The following is a 21,895-nucleotide window of genomic DNA, read 5'->3' as shown; positions in this document are numbered from 1 at the left end:
ACCTTTTTTATATTTTATGTCTTACTCGGATATCGATAAAAACAGGGCTTACAAACTATCGATTATTTTTGGTTTATATGGCAACCCTGTTTTTGAAGGCACAGCAACAACGACGCGCTGTTTGCGATAAAAAACCTAAAATAACTATTTCGCTTTAAAACTGTCAATTAATAGAAAATGGAACCGCCAGCGGTGAACGAAGTTGCAGCCAGTTTGGTCGGTGGTGAAAAGCTGGAGGTGTTTCGCAAGCTGAACCTCCTGGAACAGCATCGCGTGGAGAGCTACAAGAGTTGGCCCTTTCCGGAGACCGCATCCTGCAGCATTTCAAAGGCAAGCAAGTCGCTGAGATCTCTTGACAATCTATATTGACTGGATCTTTATTCCATGTACCGCAGATGGCCGAGGCGGGATTCTATTGGACGGGCACCAAGCGGGAAAACGACACCGCCACTTGCTTTGTGTGCGGAAAGACCCTGGATGGCTGGGAACCCGAGGATGATCCGTGGAAGGAGCACGTGAAACATGCACCACAATGCGAGTTCGCGAAGCTATCGTGTCCCGAAAGGAATTTAACCGTATGTTTCCCACGATTTTGAACCCAGCTGGCATCCTAAACTTGTATATATTTCTTGTAGGTATCTCAATTTCTGGAAATTCTTGGAACCGTCGTTAAAGGCAGCATAGAGAAGACCTGCAAAGCCTTCAAATCGAGCTTCGTTCGGGAGAACGAGAAGCGTCTAGATGAGTTTACGCGTAATCAAAAATAGAGCGCTAATTTTTAAACCTTAAATATACATATATAAAACTCGCTATTTATCAAGATTTTTAATAAAACGCAATGTTAGTACCATCGAATGTATCTATAGCTGAAACTTTAATAGGCATTCTGTTTTTTAAATTGCTTATTTTAAACAAATCTGGCTCGCATTAAATTTAAAAATTTTAAGGTTGTACGGTCATACTAAGTCTTCTAAGTGCAACAGCTGGTTAAAACCAAATCCAAAGCAGCTTTTAAATTTGAAGCAAACATAATGCTGAAGCGCAAACTAAACCAGCAAAAAGGCAATCTGGAGATTGGGGAGCCTACCAAGACAATCCCAAGGCAGGACAGTACATCCGAATTCTTCGATAAGCCGCTGTGGCTTAAATTCTACGAAACCGAAGTCGGGTTAAATGAGGCTTTGGAAAAACTGCCTCCTCCTGAGCGCGCCCCGTTCATCTACAACCCGATAGTATATGCGTCTCAGCTGCACCGCGACTATTTGCGTCGTTATATTGACGGTACCAAGAAGCTGGTATTTGTTGGCATGAATCCAGGGCCCAATGGAATGGCCCAAACCGGAGTAAAACTTAATCATATAGATTATCCGAACACATTGATACATTGACGCGATTCCTATTCAGATTCCCTTTGGCAATGTGCGCACAGTAAAGGTCTTAATGCAGCTGGCGGGTTCGGTGGACCAACCTCCAGTCGTTCATCCCAAACGTCCTGTCACTGGCTTGGATTGTCGTATTGAGGAGCCCAGTGGTGTCCGTTTGTGGGAGCTGTTCCTCCGACTGGCTGGCAACATGCAGACCTTCTCCCAGCAGTGTTTCGTCCACAATTTCTGTCCGCTAGCTTTCTTCGGCGCAGATGGCAAGAACATAACGCCCAGTGAAATCAGAGGAACTTACAAAAAGCAGCTAGGAGACCTGTGCTTGCAAACCCTGGAGGAACAACTAAAGCTTCTCCAACCCGAAGTGATTGTGGCCGTTGGGGAGTATGTTCACAGCGCACTAAAGCGATCAGGATATGGCAAATCCAGTTCCGTTTCGGTGCTCCGACTGCCGCATCCTAGTCCGCGTTCAGCTAATAATACCAATTGGCCCGAGAAGGCTCAAGCGTTTTTGGAGGAGCACAACCTAATCCGTTTCATGCGGAATGAGGCTTGAAGCACAAATGAGCAATTATTTAGATAGTTTTGACCTATCTGTATCTGTATAAATAGATTCAATGTATATATGTACATATAAGAATATTACTGCATATTCAATAACTTTACGGCTTCATATCAAAAGAGAATATCGAAAGAGAATATATTTTTGATAATTTCAGTATTCTATTCAAACAGAATTCCCTAGTTTATTTTGAAATATTATTTATTTGGGGAATACCCAAAATACAAAGGGTGACTTCGCTTTCTCACCGTGACCGCTCGTACTGTGACCGCTCACCGTGACCGCCAGCTGTTGCGCAGTGCTGTAAAGCGCCGCCAGAGTGAGAGCTATCCATTGTTTTTGTTGACCTGGTCATTTCATCTCATCTGTGTGCGGCTTTTCACCCAGTTCGCCTGAGTCTATTTCCATGCCAAATGGCCGCCTTCATGGAGGAAGCGTTAGTGGAGGCGAGGCGGGCACGTGACGCCGGCGAGGTGCCCGTGGGCTGTGTGTTCGTTCATGGGGGCAAGGTGGTCGCACGTGGCGGGAACGAGGTGAACGTCCACCGGAACGCCACTCGCCACGCGGAATTCATTTGCATCGACGCTATCCTCGCCACCTGCCGCGAGAAACGTCTGCCGGCCCGCCAGCTGTTCAGCGAGATCACCGTGGTGGTCACCGTGGAGCCCTGCATTATGTGTTCCGCCGCCCTGCACACTCTGGGCGTCAAGGAGATCATCTACGGCTGTGAGAACGATCGTTTCGGAGGAAAGACGGTGGTGGACGTGGCCGCCGTCGTTGGCCATAGGATCCAGATCACGGGCGGCGTGCGGGCGGATGAGGCGATGGCTCTGCTAAAGGAATTCTACAAGGGCGACAATCCGGCGGCACCGCCACAGGCCAAGAAGAAAAAGTAGGATAAATTGGTGAGGCCAACAGCGTGCGTGGAAAAGGGGTAATTATAAACGTGAAGAATTTGCTAGAGAAAACGATACAGTATTGGTTTTTCAGGAGCATAAATGGAGTCAACCGCTGATCCTCAAAGAAGTAGGAAGCTATTACAGTCATTGAATTAATATTTAAAATATGATAAAACTATAGAAGAATAGTAGAATGCAGAAATCTACGTTTTCGGAAAATTCAATTACTTGCAAGCCTTCCAAACTCCGGAAACGAACAGATTACCGAAAATCAGAAGGCAAACCTCTAGTTTACTCATTATTCCAGAGGGAACAAGCCAAGAAACGTATTTATCTTATAAAAGGAAAAGTATTCCGTCGAAAGCATCGTGAAATAGAGAATTTCAAAAGCACACAACCAGAAATGAAAGTAGTTAGAATACCTAAAACTACAATCCCATGAAGAAGGAAAACATTATTGCTTTAGTCATCTGCATCCTGGAGACATATATCCGAAAGTAAAATAAGTACCACTGCATCATTCTTCGACGATTTCTGTATATGATTCAATTTATTATAATCTTTAAGCATAGTCTAAGATACATTGTATATGGCGTTCAGAACGTATGTTTTAACTCTAAACATAAATACAATTACTGCATAAAAGCTACAGCATTTACGTGTGTGTAGTGAAGGCTGTGCCTGTTTCCACTCCAGGAAGACTACTCAAAACCTTTTGTTTCCTTTTCAAATGCGTAAAGTGCAGTCTCGCAGTCCGACACCAAGAATCTAGTTTACCCTCCAACGATCGAAGCAATATATTATAGAAATATATGGTTGTATTATAGGCTAACTTGTTTTAAGTTCCCACTTGTCGGAGGGCTGCACCCGTGCTTAACCTAATGTAATTTCCCTACGTCCTAAGCTAACTCTTCTGTTCGATCGTTTGCTGCGCCAGCTTATTGCCTCGATCGCAATCAGCTAGTTAAGCTGGCCATCAAGTGCTGGCGCAGCAAACGAACAATGGCGGGCGACTAAGTGAATCTAGACTAAATCTAATTAAATGCGCATGCTGCGGCGTCTATGGCCAATGTTGAGCCACTCCAGCGGCACGTTTCCGCCCACATTGTAGGTGGTGGGTGTGCAGTTGGGCAGCTTGCGGGCGGGCTCGCATCGTCGGCTGACGTTCCAGTAGGCGAATCCCTGCGGACAGCGGTGGATCTGGCCCTCGATGCGACCCGTCAGCTCCGAGAATCCGCACTTGACGAACAGCTGGCCGCACTGGTCGTTGTTGAGCGCGAAGTGACCCTCATCCGGGCAGAGAGGATCCGTCGTGCTGATTTGAACCTGTTGATGATAAAATTATTAAATTGTATTTTTTTTTTTTTAAATTATGGAATTTTTTTATGTAGACTAGACTTTACAATTATATATCTTACCACATTTTGGAGTTTCGTTTCCTCTTCAAACAAATTGGTGGTCCTCTTCATGTCCTTGGAGCACTTGTCACCTGCCGGCGGCTTGCCACAGCTGCAGGACTTGTCTTGGTAGACGGTTCCGTTGGGGCATTGGAATACCACGATGTTAAGATCATTGCTATCCGCACTTTCACTGCACTGGTAGAACATGCCGCACTTCTCCGGATGCCGGCGGAATCCAGTGGGGCAGACGTACACATTCTGACCTGGACCGGTTTCGGGACAAGGAGCAGAGGTGTTGGTACCGGGAGCAGGACTCTCTGTGGTGGTAGGCGACTCCGTCGTTGAGGTTTCTTCCGCAGCAATGGTAGTGGTTTCAGGCTTGGTTGGTTTTATAGTGGTTTCAGGTGTGGCTGTGGTGGTGGTTGTGCCAGAAGTAGTGGTTTCTGTGCTCCATGAAGTAGTGGTTTCGGAGGCTACTGTGGTGGTGGTTTCAGGAGCCGAAGTAGTGGTGGTTTCTGGAGCTCCCGTAGTGGTGTTTTCAGGGGCCTTTGAGGTGGTTTCAGGTTTTCCAGAGCTGGTTGTACTCTCCATCGTACCAGGTTCCGTAGTCGTTCCCGGCGTGGTCGTCTGTCCCGATGAGCAATTGCCAGACACCTGATCGGCGTAATTGCAGGTCTCGGTGGAGGTGTCCCAAACAGTTCCCTTGCCGCACTTGAAGGCATACACCTGATACTTGCCATTTTTGGCCGCATCCACACAACGGTAATAGCGACTACAGTCCTCGGGATCTGGGAAGAATCCCTCCGAAGAGCAGTTATAGTTCGGCTGTGGCTCCGGCTGAAGAGTGGTTACTGAACCTTCAGGTGTGCTGGATTCTGGACTTTCTGTGGTTGTTGTGGGTTCAGGTTTTTTTGAGGTTGTGGGCTCTTGAATGGCATCCGTGGTTGTGGGAGGTAATGTGGTCGTGGTAATAGGTTCGCCGGTGGTAGTTGGCTTATAGCCAGGAGTAGAGGTTGTAGTTTCTACCGGAACTGGCGTTGTGGTTGGGTTATAGCCCGGAACAGACGTTGTTGTTGGATTGTAGCCCGGAATACTTGTGGTGGTGGGTTCCTGAGTGGTCGGCTTCTGAGGATACTCGGTTGTTGTGGGCTTCTGGGGCTTCTCTGGAGTAGGTTCTTCCGTGGTGGTCGGCTTCTGAGGATACTCGGTTGTAGTCGGCTTCTGCGGCTTTTCTGGTTCCTCTGTGGTGGTTGGCTTCTCCGGATATTGAGTCGTCGGCTTTTGCGGTTTTTCTGTTGAAGGTTCTTCGGTGGGTTTCGTAATGGGTTTTGTCACTGTGCTGGGCTCATCCGTTGACTGCGGAGTGGTGCTTCCGGGATCCTTGGCCTCTTCACTTGGTGTTGTAGTGATTGGTTCAGCGGGTAACTTCGAGCACCTCGGTATGTTCTCCATGTAGTCACAGGTCTGAACTTCTTCATTCCATCCCGTGCCCTTGGGACACGTAAAGTTGTACTTTCTGTAGGAGGCTCCAGCGTTGATGCATCGATAGTATTTCCTGCAGTCTTCGGGATCGGCCATGTAACCCTCACCCGTGCATTCCGTGCCAGCTGGTAGGGGTTTCATAGTGGTTGTAGACGGTGGTTGCGTGGTGCTTTCCGGACTTGTGGTTACCGTTGATGTTTCAGTTTCCGAACTCATTGTTGTTGTAGTGGGTTGAGCTCCTGTGGTCGTGGTGGGGGGCAGCCCAGTTGTTGTAGTCGGAGGTAGCCCAGTTGTTGTAGTGGGAGGCAACCTAGTAGTTGTTGTAGGAGGTAAGTCTGTGGTCGTAGTTGGAGGTAATTCGGTTGTTGTAGTTGGCGGCAATCCTGTTGTTGAAGAGGATGGTGAATCTGTCGTGGTGGGTGGAGGTGTGGTGGTCGATGTTCCATTTGTTGCTGGCTCACAAGGCGGCTTTGAAGTGGTACTTTCAGTGCCAGTACTGCAATTGTTAAAGTTGTGGTTGCAGGTCTGCAGATCCTGATCCCAAACGGTACCAGCTCCACATTGGAATGGAATTTGGGTGAAGCCACCTTTGTTGTTCCTTACGCAGCGGTAGAATTTGGAGCAGTTGTTGGGATCAGCCATAAAGCCCTCCGACCGACATTTGCCATCTGTATTGGGTGCCTGGGTAACAGGAGATGATGTTTGAGAGGATGAAGCTGTTGTTGGAGAAGAAGTCGTTGGTCTGGCAGTCAGTGGACGTGTGGTAGTGGTCGGACCTGAGGGTCTCGATGTTGAAGTTTGGTCAGAAGGTCTGGAAGTGCTTGCGGATGTTGGCCTGGAGGTCGTCGGCGTAGAAGTTGTAGGTGGAGCAATACCACCGCATTCCTTTACTGCCCACGCATGATTACAGGCCTGCATCTGGGCATCCCAAACAGTGCCAGGACCGCAGCTAAAGGGTACCATATTGAAGCCACCTCTGTCATTATCGACGCAGCGATAGAATTTGGCACAATCCGACCGATCGCCAATAAATTGTCCATTAACCTTGCAGGTTTCAGAGGGATTTGGTTTTGATGAAGTCGAGCTGCTGCTGGAGGAGGACGATGAGGATGAACCTTGATTATTGTTATTGCTTGATGAGGATGAAGACGATGATGACGAAGATGTCGATTGATTTCCAGAAGAGTTCGAGCCGGAAGAGGAGCCACTATTGGAGGATGAGCCTTGATTCGATGAACCACCGCTAGAAGAAGTGCCACTGTTTGACGATGAACCTGTATTGGAGGAGGAGCCACTGTTGGAGGATGAACTGGAAGATGATCCACTGTTTGAAGAGGAACCACTGTTGTTTGAGCTACTCGAGGAGTTGCTGGTGCTGTTAGAGGAACTTCCGTCTTGGCTAACCACCTTTTTGCATTTGAGCGGCTTGGTCTGGATCTGATCAGGATGGTTGCAGCTGTTGGCCTCAGGATCCCATAGAGTGTTTGGTGGGCAGGTGAATGATACTTTTGTAAAACCACCCTTACCATTATCCACGCATCGATAAAACTTCGAGCAGTTCTCGTTGTCAGCCAAGAAAGTTTCCTCACTTTCACATTTCTCTGCCGGTTTGAAGGGTTTTTGTGTAGTGGATGAAGATGTCTGGTTAGACGACGACTGATTGGAGGAGGATTGATTCGAGGACGATTGGTTGGACGAAGAACTTTGATTTGAAGATGATCCTTGGTTAGAAGATGAGCCCTGATTAGAGGATGATCCTTGATTCGAAGATGATCCTTGGTTAGAAGAGGAACCCTGGTTAGAGGATGATCCTTGGTTCGAAGATGATCCCTGATTGGAAGATGATCCTTGGTTAGATGACGATCCCTGATTGGAAGATGATCCTTGGTTGGAAGAGGAACCCTGATTGGAAGATGATCCCTGGTTGGATGAAGAACCCTGACTGGAAGATGATCCCTGGTTTGATGAAGAACTCTGGCTGGAAGATGATCCCTGGTTAGATGACGATCCTTGGTTGGAGGACGATCCCTGGTTAGAAGAGGAACCCTGATTTGAAGATGATCCCTGGTTAGAAGAAGAGCCCTGGTTGGAGGATGATCCCTGATTGGAAGAAGATCCCTGGCTTGAGGATGATCCCTGGTTGGAAGACGAGCCTTGGCTGGATGATGATCCACTTCCATTGGCCATAGCCTTGCATTGCTCCTTTTGCACATCTGTTGGATGGTTACATCCCTTCGTATCTGGATCCCAGACCGTTCCAGGGGAGCAATCGAAAGGAACAGTATTGAAGCCACCGCTACCATTCTCTACGCATCGATAGAATCGGGCACAGTCCTTCTTATCAGCCAAATATGTTTCCGTATCTTGGCATTCACCATCGGGATTGGATGGCTTTGTTTGAGTGCTCGTGGAATTATTGTTTGAGCTTGAGGAGCTCTGATTGCTAGAAGATGAAGATGAGCCTTGATTGGAGGACTGATTGCTTGAGGATTCTTGATTGCTGGATGAGCCTTGATTGCTAGACGATCCCTGATTGCTGGATGAGCCTTGATTGCTGGATGAGCCTTGATTGCCAGAAGATCCTTGATTGCTGGATGAGCCTTGATTGCTAGACGATCCTTGATTGCTAGAAGATCCTTGATTGCTGGATGAGCCTTGATTGCTAGAAGATCCTTGATTGCTGGATGAGCTCTGATTGCTGGAAGATTGATTGCTAGATGAGCCTTGATTGTTAGACGATCCTTGATTGCTGGACGATTCTTGATTGCTAGACGATCCTTGATTGCTGGATGAGCCTTGATTGCTAGACGATCCTTGATTGTTAGAAGAGCTCTGGTTGCTTGAGGATTGATTGTTGGAAGAGCCTTGGTTGTTGGAGGAGCTTCCACTGGATTGCTGTCCAGAGTTGTTACTACCACTCGACGAACCCGATTGAATGTTGCACTTCTTCTTTTGATCCTCAGTGGGCAGATCGCAGACCTTATCCACTTGGTTCCAAACGGTACCGGGACCACAGGTGAAAGGCACTTGCTCTAATTTTCCGTCTTTATCTTGTCGGCATCTGTAGAATTTAGCACAGTCTTCTTTATCCGGGATGTAAGTATTTTCATCCTCGCACTCGGTGGGCACAGGTATATTAGATCCACTGTTGTTTTGGCTGCTTGAAGAACTTTGATTGTTGTTGGAGCTGGAGGATTGATTGTTGTTGGAACTCTGATTGTTGTTGGAGGATTGATTGTTGCCGGAGGATTGGTTGCTGCCCGAGGATTGGTTGCTGCCAGAGGATTGGTTGCTGCCCGAGTTTTGACTGCTGCTGCTTTGGTTGCTACCAGAATTTTGAGAGCTTTGGTTCTGATTGTTGCTGGAGTTCTGGTTACTGTTTGAGGATTGGCTACTTCCCGAGCTTTGATTGCTGCCAGAGCTTTGGTTTTGGTTGCTACTGCCAGCATTTTGAGAGCTTGAACCTTGATTGCTGCTGGAACTCGTGCTAGATTCCTGATTGTTGCTAGATCCCGAATTGGACTCCTGGTTGTTGCTGGATTCCGAGCTGGACTCCTGATGGTTGCTAGACGTGGAGCTCGACTGATTACTGCTGCTGGATGTAGAGGACTCTTGACTCGAGCTGGAATTGGATGTAGAGCTGGATGTGGAACTGGAACTTTGGGAGGAGTTGGAGGAACTGGTGGACGAGCTCTGTTGACTGCTTGTGGTTGAGTTCTGGTAACTGGTCTGCGAGGACTGTGTTGACGTTTGGCCGGCGTAATAACCGTCGTTCTGTGGAACAGCTTGATTGCGGCATCCTCCGTTGGCACGTACGTCAAACATATGGTTACAGGACTGAAGGGACTCGTCCCACGCCGTGCCATCTGAGCACCGGAAGCCGATTTTGTTATAGCCTCGGCCGTTCGAGATGCAGCGATAAAACACGGTGCAGTCGCTGGGATCGGTCATGAAGCCATCATCCCGGCATATTATGCCGTCCTCCTCCGCTGATCCAACAGCTCGCAGGGATGAGGAGCTGGAGAAGGATATGACAGAGACACCGTTGAGACCAGCCAGACCGTAATTTGTGGGCAGACGGTGGGTCGACGCATAGGTTCGCAGCTCATTGGCCGCAGGTGTGACGGCCAGGTTAAGCATCGCATTATGGTCATCCTGTCCGTAGTCGTCCTGCTCCCACTTCTCCATGCTGCCGCCATCCACCTCGTTCACCTGGTCAACGCACTCATCCCGCCCAGCCATAGCTGGTGGCAGACACATGCGCAGGGTGCGGGAGAAGACCGCGCCCTCTGGACAGGCCAGCAGATAGGGTTGGATGTACTGCCCGGAACGCCGCTCGCAGCGGTAATAAATCCTGCAATCGTAGTCGTCCGCAAACAGACCCTCTCCAGGGCAGTAGAAGGCCACGTCTGTCTGGTCCATCGGCGATCGAATGTCTGCAATTAAAAGGAAGTGAGACGTCCTTAATTTTTGGGATTGTAAAACATGGTGGTACTAAAATGTCAAGTTTTAAAAACCAGAATAAAGTTCCTAAAATGGTCTAATTCAATTCAAAGAATATAAAAATAGTATGTTTGTTATTGCACACCATAAAGATATCAATTTTATGTAGCACTTACAAAAGTTTGATTGGATTTCAAATTGAAACATTAAACGAATCGATTTGACACCTTCAACGATACAATAAATTGAATAAACCTTCATATTCTTTCAATGAAACATTTTGTAAAGTGAAAAATGCACTTCTGGTTCTTTCCCTAATTTGTTTTCGAAACGAAGAGTATCAATCTGCAAATTAGCATACTTTTCTTTTTTTTAAATATATGGCCAGGCAATTTGAAATCGCCCGCTGGAACAAACCATTGAACTGAAACTTCCTGTCACAAATTCTGTCGGCTGCATATATTACATATATATTACATATATGTGTATATAGTACTTGGATGTCGGACACAGCTATCTACATATATTTTGCTCAATTTCGTTTGACATTTTCCGCGCTCGTCTTTCGTTTTTCGTTGCGGGATTTTTCGCGCTGTCAAAATAAAATTGATAATTTATTGTCATTCAATGTGCGAGAGTCCTCTTTTTCAATTTTTTTGTCCTGTGTTGCTTGTTGTTGTTGTTTGGTGGTGGCATACGCAGACTTTGCCTTCCAATAAATTTAAATGCATTTATGGCCGTTACAGCGGAACAAATTCATTTTGAAAATGAATTGTGAGTATGTGTTTTTCCTTCTGCATGTTTTTTTTACAGATTTTTCCTGCTCTTTTTCCAAAGTGTTGTGGTAATAAAGAAGGCCAGCGGACTGTGAACATGGTAAATGCGCGGCTTAAAATTAGAGCGTTTCTAGGCATAAATTCCCATCAGTCAGTGCCTAATATATTTGATTTCTTTTTCCTGCCTCCCCCTGCCCGCCACGATTATCAGAGTGTGTAAGCCATTGGCCAATGCTTTATGGCCAGAATGGTCGGAGGCCATATATTTCTTATGAAAATTGCCAAATTTAATGGCCATAAAATTTAATTATAGCAAATGTGGTTTGCCAGCAAGGGCGAGAATATTTATTGCAGCAAAAGTGTGTCAGATTGACGAAACATGTCGTGTTAGGAAAATTGTTAGAAAATTAATTTGAAATAAATTGATTGGTAAGAATTCGCTGGTCAATACAAATTAAATCTGAAATATTGAATAGATAAAATAATGCGGAACCATATTCATTAAAGTAATTATATCTTCAAAAACACTTCCAGGAAGTGCTTAAATAATTAAGTTCCACTTAATTCCTTATGACCCGCAGTATTTACACGCCCATTTGCAACATTGGTAAAGCGTTTAAATTTTACATGTAACCTTTTTGCCCGACTGCAGCCGAAAATCCAGCAAACTAATTTAATAGAACGCCTCACAGCACACGGCTCTTGGTCCGCAGCCCCCTTGGCAAACAAACATAAAGTTTCAATTTGTACACGAAAGCCCAAAAATGCTAAACCCATTACCCAGATGGCGGCGAAGGTTGGGGCATGGAGCACTGGGCATGGGGCATGGAGCGCTGAAGATGTGTGTGCCACCAAGGATCCGCCGTCCTGCAGCGTTGAGGGAAAATTGACCGTTTTACGATTTTAATTATATATGATGTGTACTTTAGAACTTATGCAAAATGAAACGAAAGAAGGGGGCGCGGCAATGCGACCGCAAAGTTATGCGTGCTACCCCACCGGAAACCCCTCGCCAAAATCTATATATATATTAAAGCATATATATATATATATATGTACACCGTGTACAGTGTTCCCTGGCATCTGCCAACCGGGAGCAGGCGTAACATGGTTAGCCACAATCTGACCGCAGAGCATGGCCGCAAATAGTTTCGGATATGCCATTGCCATTGCCAGCACCCACCACCCACCACACACAAAACACCCATTAAACCGCCCAAAAACAGGCACCATGCCACGCCCCCTCCAGCTTCCATGTTCCATGCTCCCCTTGCATTAAAATTTCAATTTTCAACATTTAAGCACGTTACGGTTTACGAAAATTTAGTTATAAAAGCATGCATAAGTACACGTTGTGAACTGTGTGCAATTCGCTCATTTCTGCATGTCTTTTACCTTTTAACCTTATTTTTGCTCAGTGTAGGCATAATTTTCGGGGAAAATGACAAATAGTGATTCGGGTTTTTCACTCTATTTTTCCATAATAATTAAATATTTAGTGAGCGGTTTTATGCTTCCATCCTCGATTGAGTTTGCTTCGCTGAGCAGCAGAAATGTCTGCAATTTCCATTTTCATTTGATAGATAGAAGTCCTTTTAAATAAGCAACTGTAGTCCTTAATTTTAATAGTTGACTGTTTTTCGTGGGTTTTCACAAAATGTCAACTGGGGCCGTTTGAGCGTTACATTGTCGCTTTGGGCCGTTTTGTGGTCGTGTGTATTTGTTGCAAGGAGTCGCAATGGTGCTTAATTAGTCATTAAAAGTTTACTCATTATATTCAGTGCCCGATGCTGCGGCCTTGTTTTGATACCACTGCCGCAGGGTTTTGCAATTTAACTGACTTAGATATGAACTGAAGGTGTGAAAAGGGAGTAGTTGCTGAAAATGTAGATACAATTTGGGCGAAATTATCAATGTGATGAACAAATAATGTTGAAAACCAGCTTTTTAACCCTTTTTGTACATTCATATTCATACATTTTATATAATTTTTAGAGCTAAGATGTAATTTATACTTAAGTTCTTTAAGTTCCCTACTGAGCACGCATTTACTGTTTTTCGATCCGAACTCTAAAGCTCACCATCTGGCTAAATGATTTTACTGACTTGATCCCATTACTTGGCTTAGAGAGAGTGCCATAAAAAGGGGTAATTCGAATGTCAGTTAGCAGTCTGACATTAGAAGCTTGTCGCATCCTTTAATATCCTTAACTCCATGTCTGTTTTTCTCCATCTGCTCTATCGCTATCGCTATCCCTGTCCTGTCCTGTCCTGTCCCGCTCCATCTGGAAAACTCCCGAGGGCTTTGTAGTTGCAAGTTGTAAATATGATATTTGGATTTTTGAGCTCTCGCCCATCGTCGGCAACTGGCAACTGGCAACTCGGTAATTTCATTTGCCTCTGGTGGCATTTTACGCCTGTGCCTTCGTGTTGAAACGAGCGAGTGGACGTACGTGTTGGCCGGATTGTCCGGATGGTCAGGATTCCGGAATAGGGATATAGTGGAAGAGCCGTATTTTCATTTCAAGTACATGTTTATGCCACGCCCATTTCATTCAGTTCCGCCTGCTCCGCTCAAATTTCATGGTGGCAAATGACCAGCTACAGGAAATTCAATTTATTATGCAGCCTGACAGTTTTTAGCCATTCTCTCTCTAAGATGACAGCTTTTTCTACAGCTCCAGCAAATGCACTGTGAAAAAATGTCCTTCTAAGCCTTTACTAGAGAAGCTGAGCAAGCTTATGAAGTACTGTTGTATTTTTTAAATAAAACATTATAATTATAATGTTAGTTTTGAAAACACACATTGTTTTGTATTGATTTAAGACAACAATTTAATAAATTTATATCGTTTTTTTCTCAGTGCTCTACGGCTGCTTGTCCCGATCCTGTGCTACTGCTTTCTGACAGCTTCAGTGGATGAAAATGAAACAGAAAATAAAAATGAGTGAACTTCTCGCTAATTCTGGCATCTGTCGGGCTTCATTTTGGAGTCTCCTTTGAGTTTTTTTTTCTACTTCGGCACCGATTTCAAATGCGATGCGCCAGATGCATTTGAATTTCGCGCTGCGCTGCGCTCGAGCAAATTTTAATATTGGCAACGTCCTTGAGGACATCGATTGTTCGCTAGGATTTTCGCTTTGGCCAGCAGTTCCAGTCATTACTCATACGCAGCGTGTGACACAATCGCCACTATGCATTATTCATGGCGATGCGGCTGCGCTGGATAAACTTGTCGGAGAAGCTGACGACAGCTGGCAGGAAAATGTTAAATATTTAAATGCCTTTTACCACCCGAAACCGACTCCCCATCTCGCAACCATCTCGCTGGGAATTGCCTTTAACTAGGAGCAATTAATTTGAATTTGAACTATTTAGAGGCGCCCGCACTCATGCCGAGGAGGCGTTGCAAATGGGAGGGTGGGTATCTGGGCTCCCAGGACCTGTCATCCTGCCGGTAAATTAAGCATAAAGCGCTTTTAGTTACAATCACGTTCGTCTCAATTAAACTACATTAAATTCAATTAGCAGGCAACAGGAACACGAAATGAAAGCAACATTGTCATTACGGTTTCAGGCAAAAGCATCTAAGGTACACTGGAAGAAGTGTTTAAACGAATAGGATTCACTAAATAACTTATATAGACTTATGAATCGATTGAGCACTATGGCAAGTCTTGATCTATATACTCTTAATTCGTCAGACAACTTATTTTTCAATAATTATTTCATTAGGCCAGACCGTTACATTTGGCGGAAATCGGCATTGAATCTGTTGCCAATCTTTTCTTCCAGTGCAGCAACGATAAGAGCATCGTCTTCTGGGCAGGAAGAAAGGACCCAAGACGCGGGACATCCAAGAAGGTGGAGGCAAAAATCTAGCGATGGCCTGACTGACAATTGACTTTCATTATTTCTTACATTCCTGGCTGCATTATTGAGGCCTGGTGCTGGGCATATTTGACAGGACGAAGGAGGTCCTTTGTGGAGCGCTCTCCGGGCCCTCTCAGGCACTGCTGCCGTGCCGTGTTAGTTTCCCAGTGTAATTAAGTTTAATATTTAATTTAATTGCATAAGGATACACGCACACAACTACTACGAAAACGGTCCACATAAAAGCACACGCGCAGAGACAATGTTGGCCATTTCGCTACTGCTGCTAACTGAAATTATGATGAAAGCAGCAGCAAAGGCTTTTACAGCGCTAAGTGGGCGACGCAGTGGGCGGAGCCACAAAACCCGTAAGGTGAAGGTCAGTTCATGGCTTCCTCGAAAGTGGAACGTGCTCGTCTTAGCCGGGACTTAACTGGGTGTCCGGTTATCCAGTCCTTTCGGCCAGATACTAGTCACTTGGCCCGGCCAAGTTACTTCATTTGGCACTGCTGACCTCCTTGGAGCTGCATTATTATCAGTGGAGTTTTCCTGCCCGACTTGTATTATGTCCTTGCCGTGGGATTATGGCGTGTTAGCAGGCAGTTCGTGGCCTCCACCTGCCCCAAAGATATATAGGCGCATATATATATATACGAGTATAGCGGTGATCTGGCGGTGAGGTGGTCATGTAATGAATTGTGTGCCAGGCAACCTGATGTTTTGTTTGCTGCTCAATTTGCTCAGACAGTTAATCACATTGCGTGAAAGCTAATGTCATTAGGAGGGCTTCGTGCTCCGCTTACACACCCACATACTTTGTGTTTCTTTCCTACGGCATAACGAATAAATTTCCCATCAAATTCAGTGTCGATGCCTCAAATTTCGTGGCTTTAACGGTGGAGTTACATATTTATTTGACCGACATGTGAGAAAATTGTTTGTCTTGGCTGCTGCTTTCTTTCTGTAATACAAACTCGTTTTAATGGCTAATAAGTTGCGTACATTTATTCGGCTTAAAGCAAACGAAAGTGTTCCGCAAAGTTGCCTTAAAGGAGCCGCACATATGCCAAAGAAAACCCCGTACCACGAACAATTGATCAACTTTCCAGCTATTGTATTCGAGTATCGCAGTAGGCCGACACCCTTTCGTTCCGCACCCCTTTCATACCCATAGTTTGGCTATACTGCAACAATAGCCCCCGGATATTGGGCGTATAAAAAGTTACATATGTATGGCGCAAATTTAGTTGCCAATTGGGGGAGTGTGTTCGCTTGGCCCCGGGGTCCTCAATTAATTTCATTTAGGGAGTGGTTGAGTGGCGCACAAGGAGGCCCCCGGCTATAGCTAAACACATCCAAACAAAAGAGCCAGACACACACAATATTTTCAATTAAGCTGCTGCAATACCAGCAGAATAATAACAATTACAACATGTACGAGCACAGCTAAAGCTAAAGCGAAATTGTTTAAAGGAAAGGAGTCGGTCGGTGGTCCTTTCTTGGAAATGCCTTTCCGTGTGCAATCCGTCGTTTTTGGTTGAAGGCAATGAGCCAAATTAAAAGGCTCCTCCTTTATTTTAGCTTGATTTAATTAAAGCAGCCTTTGTTTTGTATTAAAAAGTTAAATAATTAAGCGAACCTATTGTAAATCAGTAGTACATCTCTAGAGAAGAACACGAATCTAACTTGTCAAACCTTAAATAATTTGTACCAATAATTAGGCTTCCTTAAAAAATATATATATATATTTTTAAAACATATTCCTTTAAAAATTGAATGACAAGCAGACCGCCGTGTAAAATTTCATAGTCCTCGGTCCTTTTAACTCCTTTCAACGTCAACCAAGGAACAAGCCACAATTGGATGCGGGAAATAGGTGATGTAGGTGTACATATCGCATGTTCAAGAAAGTGGAAGACGCTTGTGCTGAAGCAATTACTGAAATACACGGCAAAGGAGTGGGGCACAAAGTTACATAGAGTCCTGTAAATGAATTGCTGACAATTAGTTGAATTTGTTGGCACAGTCAGCTGTGGCAACTGGCAAAACTTGGAGTGCGGCAATCAAAGCAGCTGCCGCTGATGAGACCCCAAATCCTTGCCCACTGTTGCGGCAATTGGAGTTCTTCTTGTCCTGTTTATGGTTATGTCAGACCAAACTTTTTTATTGCATTAGTTGTGTGTCAATAATAATAAAACATACCAGCGTTGAGCGACGAGGAACTAGTGCATCCTTAGCTTAATTTTATGTGACACTCAGGTGGTTCAATCAAGGTTGTTTATCAGAAAACAAATACAAGCGTAGATATATAAAAACTGCTGTATCCTTGACTTTCCTACAATTTTCTATTTATTTTCTATTTGGCCATACAGCCTTCCAAGTTTAAAATTCAAATTGAGTTTGAAGAGCTGTAGCTCAACACTTCCCATCAATTAAATATTTATATCCCCCGAATAGGTCATTAACATTCATTTAGCTAGCAAAACAATGTCATGAATAAACAATTAAACGTTTCGACTGTCCAAGGCAGACAGTGAACTTCTTGGGAAGAACAAAAGCGCCACACTTGAGAACTTTACGGAAGTGCTTTTATTCGCTACTTCTGCGAAAAGAATAGAATCGCAGCATCTTGGGTTTCAAAGTGGACAATCAAAGAGTCAACAATTTTCTATAAAAATGCCAACAGCATGTCGCAAATTGCAATTCAAGCTATGCACGTGTTAATTATTTATGCCCCTACTACTTGGCCAAAGGAAATTCCACGCCCGGTACGATAAATCAGTTGGCCATAAGAAGCTATCGCCATGTAAATTCTACCTCTTGCGCAGGAAAAGAGTTGCTAGTATAAATTATACAAATTATTATTTAACTCCTTGCTGCACAAACGACTGTGCACTGGGAGATATCAGTACAGAGAAAAAAAGTAAGATTTATTAAAATTAAAAAAAAATATTTAGAGCGTATTCAGATAAAATTCATGAGATTGGGAAGTATATGTATCTTCATAAAAATGATTATATTTAACTTAAGAATTTGTATGATATTTGAATATTTGTTTTTTTTCTACTACTACTTCTTGGCATGTGACTGGATGCTTGGTCTTGGGCCAAAGTTATGCACAGACAAATCGCTTATTTAGATTAGAGCTGACAACCGGAGTGGGGGAAATCTTCTGCAGAGGCAGGCAGAAGAAGGAGCTTCAGAACGCAGGCGCGGATACATAGATTCAGATACTTATATCCGCAACTGGTTGCAAGATCTTCATTGCGTTCAAATTTCAGGTTTGCTTGCGTTGCTAAAGGAGGAGGTGTGTTTATGTTGTTCAACAGGCTAACAAACTGTCTACTTAGGTTTGAGCTCAGCTAGGAAGTAATTGTGGGGCGAATCCGCTGGAAACCGGTGATCATTTTCAATTAGAGACCCCATCGCGGGGCGTGATTTAGAAGCTGTTGTGGGTAAGACGGTAGCTTGTTTCCGATTATGGGATAAATGCGGGAGCATCGTTTATAAAGCCAAAGCTAACGAACCAAAGACTCGAAGCACTTTGCAGATTGTTGTTAGATTAGCGTTCGTAATAAATGAGGCGGCTCCTTGATGGAAGGAGCCGGTGTTGTCTAGACTTGTGATTGCCAAACAGCAAGTTGAAAGTAGAAAACTCTCTACCTGACTCGGCGCATTTGTCATAATAAAATTAGCATTTGCCTGGGTCAACAGGAGACGCAGGACAGCCGGACAGCAGGATGGCAGAATGGCAGGATAGCAGGCCAGGGACACAGGATGCACAAGAACTGGGGGTGGCCGCAAAGGCAAAACTTGTCACCGTGTTGACAGACCCGCCGACTGGAGAAGGAAGCAAATGAACAACCTGAAGGTGCTGCCTTCAGTTAAGACCCTTTTGAAAAACAAGAAACTTACTTTAAATAGCTTTGGGTGTAGAACAACTGAGATAGTAGATGATTTTAAAAACGTTGCATCTAAATATTATAAAAGTGTATTAAAAAGTCGTTATCGGTATCAAAAAGTCGGCAGAGCCGTTTCCTGTCTGGACGATAAGCATTTGATGTGCCTTTACAAAATATTAACGAAATGACCAATTCAATCGGAACTCTATTAGCCGCACATTCGATTCCCACTCGCTCTCGATTCGCTTTAAATGACCAAACAAATTGCATTGAATCCCTCAAATTCCCAAAAAACTACAGAATACTTCGACTTGCCAGCGGCGATATTGTGCTGACTAAACGGAAAGAGTACGGCATGTAAAGCGAAATCAAATCACGTACAGTGTCCGTTCCGTTACTGGCCAATATCTGCTGGCCAAATTTCACGCAGCTGCAACAAATCAAAGAGCAGAATTCTGGCGACCGGGCGCACCGACGACTGCTGGTTCAAGTGCTAAATAAATTGAAAATTCTAAAATTTTAATAAAAATTGTCGCAATATTGCAATAAAATTCGCATGATTGCCAGCCGTTCGTTTCTTCGATTTGGGGAATTTCTGATTTTTAAACCGTCCACTGATATCACGTGAAATTCTGCTCTACCGTCAACTGCAAAACCGTTTTGATAAATATATACATATGTATATGTGTATGTTGACTGATTTTTTTTGACTCTGCCACTTTGTGCATTTCAGTTGATTTGGGGATTTTGTTGTTGACTCTGTTTTTGGAAAAAAAGCAGGTGGAAATTTAATTTCGTGGAATGGGGATCCTGTTTTCGTGTGATTTGATACTGATACTGATACAGCTACTGAACTATTCAAGTTTGGTTGACTACTACTACTACTTTCGATCAGCAATTTTTAAAGAATATCATTAAGTACAAAGTAACTTAAGAGTTCGATTTTCTAAATTGAAAAACATAAATTATATCAAGACATTGACTTTAATACTCGATATTAATATATTTCTCTAAAAATATTCGGTCTGCCATATGCAATGATTTCTTGCCCATGCCCGAAAATAAATTTAATTGAATTTCATGCCGTTTTTAAAGCGAAACTATCAGATTAATTAATAATATTTATGTGCGGTATTCGATGCACACGCCGAAACAAGCGGAAGGCATTGTTTGCCCGTTCGATTTTGACAGATACATAATTAGTTTTTGTACAGCATAAGGCCGCAGGTGCCGTTGCTGTTTTCATTTGTCGGATGCACCCGGCTATATAGTATACGTTTGTATAAATATGGCTATTTTTTTTTAAGCCACAAAAGCTATCTATGCTGGCGCATTTTATGCGATGGAGCTGCGAATGAATTTGTATAAATGTTTATGGATATTTACCTCGGGCGGCGGCGGCGCCAATGCAAAAGCCGAATAGCAGCAGGCGGCAGAGCCAACTGGATGTGGATGTCCTTGTCGCCATTTTGTCGAGCTGTGAAAATGGCGGCGTCTTTGGCGCCATTGCGTTTCTGCTTTGCCAAAAAAATGTCACAACAGCTGCAAAGAGAGTGTCGAAAAGAACGGATATAAGTGTTGAGATATTTGCTTGAAATTCCCCGTCCCAGGGCAAAACAGTTTGATTTCTAAACGGCACTCGGTGAATTTAACCAAAAACATTTACTTTCAATTAGAATTGGTTCTCGCCCCAACCAGTTTTAAGTTTCCCGCACTTCACAGGCAGCGTAATTTTTCGCACCATAAAACCCAAATCAATTTCGCTAATTAGCAAATGTCTCGAGTAATCGGAGAGAGTCCTTTGTAGGAGGTGACTATGTACACTGGGCAACAAAATAATTTAATGTAATGAAAATTATTAATAAATGCTAAGCGAAAGGATAAGCTAAAACTGTCTATTTATTAGAATTAATGTTTTGTAAGTGAAGAACAAATATATAAAATGAACTAAGATGAAATAACATGAAATGAAATGAAATAACAATATTTGCAAACAATTCTTCGGAATTCTTTTTGAATTATTTAATTCCACAAAAAGAAAGTGCCTTAATAGTTTTAATAATCAAAAATATATTATCTATAAACAATTCGAGGAGGAGGTTTATCCCTAAAGGAATGTAAGTGCCATTTCCACCGAGATCGGGGAAATTAAATTACGCGTTTGTACAGCGAGCAGGAAGGTGTATTGCATGAGGAAGTGTCCCCATTTTCATTTCCACTTCGCGACAACTTTTTGCACCCCCTGGAAGCCATCTTCACGCCTCGTTCGGTTTCATTTCCACGATTTCCATGCTCACATTCCCTCGGCTTTTGTCTCCGCCATTTAATAAGTTAATTGTTACTGCTGTTGCACTTTTGCAGCCTTTGAATTTATGATTAGCCACAACCGCCGAGCGCGGCAATCAGAAGCCAAGTATTTAGCGCTGCTCAAGGACAGAACACCCAAGATGTGCCCACTCACACTACGCTTCTAGCCCAACCATTACACCACCAACCAACCGACCAACCATTCGCCCATTTCGACCATTTTGAGTTGGCCAAGTTTACTTTAAGCCAGCAGTGACAGTGCCACATAAATGTCAACTGCTGCGGTCCTGCTGCGCTTTATGCAGTCCGACTTTTATGCATTTCTAGTGCTTCCCCTCCGATACGATTCATGGCTGCCAAGGACTCCACATAGTCCTGTTTCGCCGTGCCGCAGGACCCCATCCCTCCATCGCTTCTTGACTCGTCCGAGTCATTATTGTCGTCTGCTTTTTTCACTGGTCGCTGTAACTGCTGCCTGACTTTGTGTCAACTCCATAATTATAGTTTCTGCAATTTTCTTATAGTTTTTGCAACAAAAAAAGTTTCAATGAGCTGGGCACAGTGGTCTTAAAGGTGTTGAGTTTATGTTCATTGAAATCAATTTTACTTTCAAAACGTAAGTATTTCAAAAAGACAAAAAATATACCATTGATGGCTCTTAAGTGTGGAGTTTAAATGCAAGGGTCTCTCTTTTAGTGATCAATGATTGGGAATCTTTCAAAGGTTAAACAATTTTGATGTCCCAGTGTTTGTTACGATACCTGGTGTCCCCCAATTTCAGTTGTATTTTAAGTGCACTCTGCTTTTGTTTAATCTTAATGGTTCCCAAAATTCTTAATTCGCACATAGCCCACGGTTATAGAACTTAAAG

General features: G+C 43.9%; 4 protein-coding genes across 5 annotated transcripts in view; 3 read left to right on the top strand and 1 right to left on the bottom strand.

The window, feature by feature from the left end:
- Positions 1-52: 52 nt before the first annotated feature.
- Positions 53-859, top strand: LOC6727729 (baculoviral IAP repeat-containing protein 5). Its single transcript, XM_002103055.4, has 3 exons — positions 53-330; positions 396-575; positions 636-859. The coding sequence occupies exons 1-3, from the start codon at positions 178-180 to the stop codon at positions 765-767; spliced, it is 465 nt and encodes a 154-aa protein (XP_002103091.1). The 5' UTR covers positions 53-177; the 3' UTR covers positions 768-859.
- Positions 860-889: 30 nt separating this feature from the next.
- LOC6739738 (single-strand selective monofunctional uracil-DNA glycosylase) lies at positions 890-2,016 on the top strand. Its single transcript, XM_016172079.3, has 2 exons — positions 890-1,343; positions 1,405-2,016. The coding sequence occupies exons 1-2, from the start codon at positions 1,032-1,034 to the stop codon at positions 1,933-1,935; spliced, it is 843 nt and encodes a 280-aa protein (XP_016034306.1). The 5' UTR covers positions 890-1,031; the 3' UTR covers positions 1,936-2,016.
- A 206-nt stretch (positions 2,017-2,222) lies between these two features.
- Positions 2,223-3,491, top strand: LOC27207073 (tRNA-specific adenosine deaminase 2). Its single transcript, XM_016182830.3, has 2 exons — positions 2,223-2,875; positions 2,932-3,491. The coding sequence occupies exon 1, from the start codon at positions 2,355-2,357 to the stop codon at positions 2,835-2,837; it is 483 nt and encodes a 160-aa protein (XP_016034305.1). The 5' UTR covers positions 2,223-2,354; the 3' UTR covers positions 2,838-2,875; positions 2,932-3,491.
- Positions 3,372-21,895, bottom strand: part of LOC6727728 (serine-rich adhesin for platelets) — a 49,043-nt gene continuing 30,519 nt past the window's right edge. For both annotated transcript variants that reach the window (XM_039296041.2, XM_016176544.3), the window contains 3 exons: positions 20,104-20,259; positions 4,259-10,158; positions 3,372-4,166 (listed from right to left, as the gene is read on the bottom strand). In XM_039296041.2, coding sequence (XP_039151975.1) covers positions 3,879-4,166; positions 4,259-10,158; positions 20,104-20,224 — 6,309 coding nt within the window. In that variant the 5' untranslated portion in view covers positions 20,225-20,259 and the 3' untranslated portion in view covers positions 3,372-3,878. The remainder of the gene's footprint in view (positions 4,167-4,258; positions 10,159-20,103; positions 20,260-21,895) is intronic.

The sequence above is a fragment of the Drosophila simulans genome, chromosome 3R, assembly GCF_016746395.2.
Source record: "Drosophila simulans strain w501 chromosome 3R, Prin_Dsim_3.1, whole genome shotgun sequence".
In the NCBI taxonomy this organism is placed as follows: domain Eukaryota; kingdom Metazoa; phylum Arthropoda; class Insecta; order Diptera; family Drosophilidae; genus Drosophila; species Drosophila simulans.
Note: the sequence above shows the minus strand (reverse complement) of the source record. Positions and strands in the feature narration are given on the sequence as shown.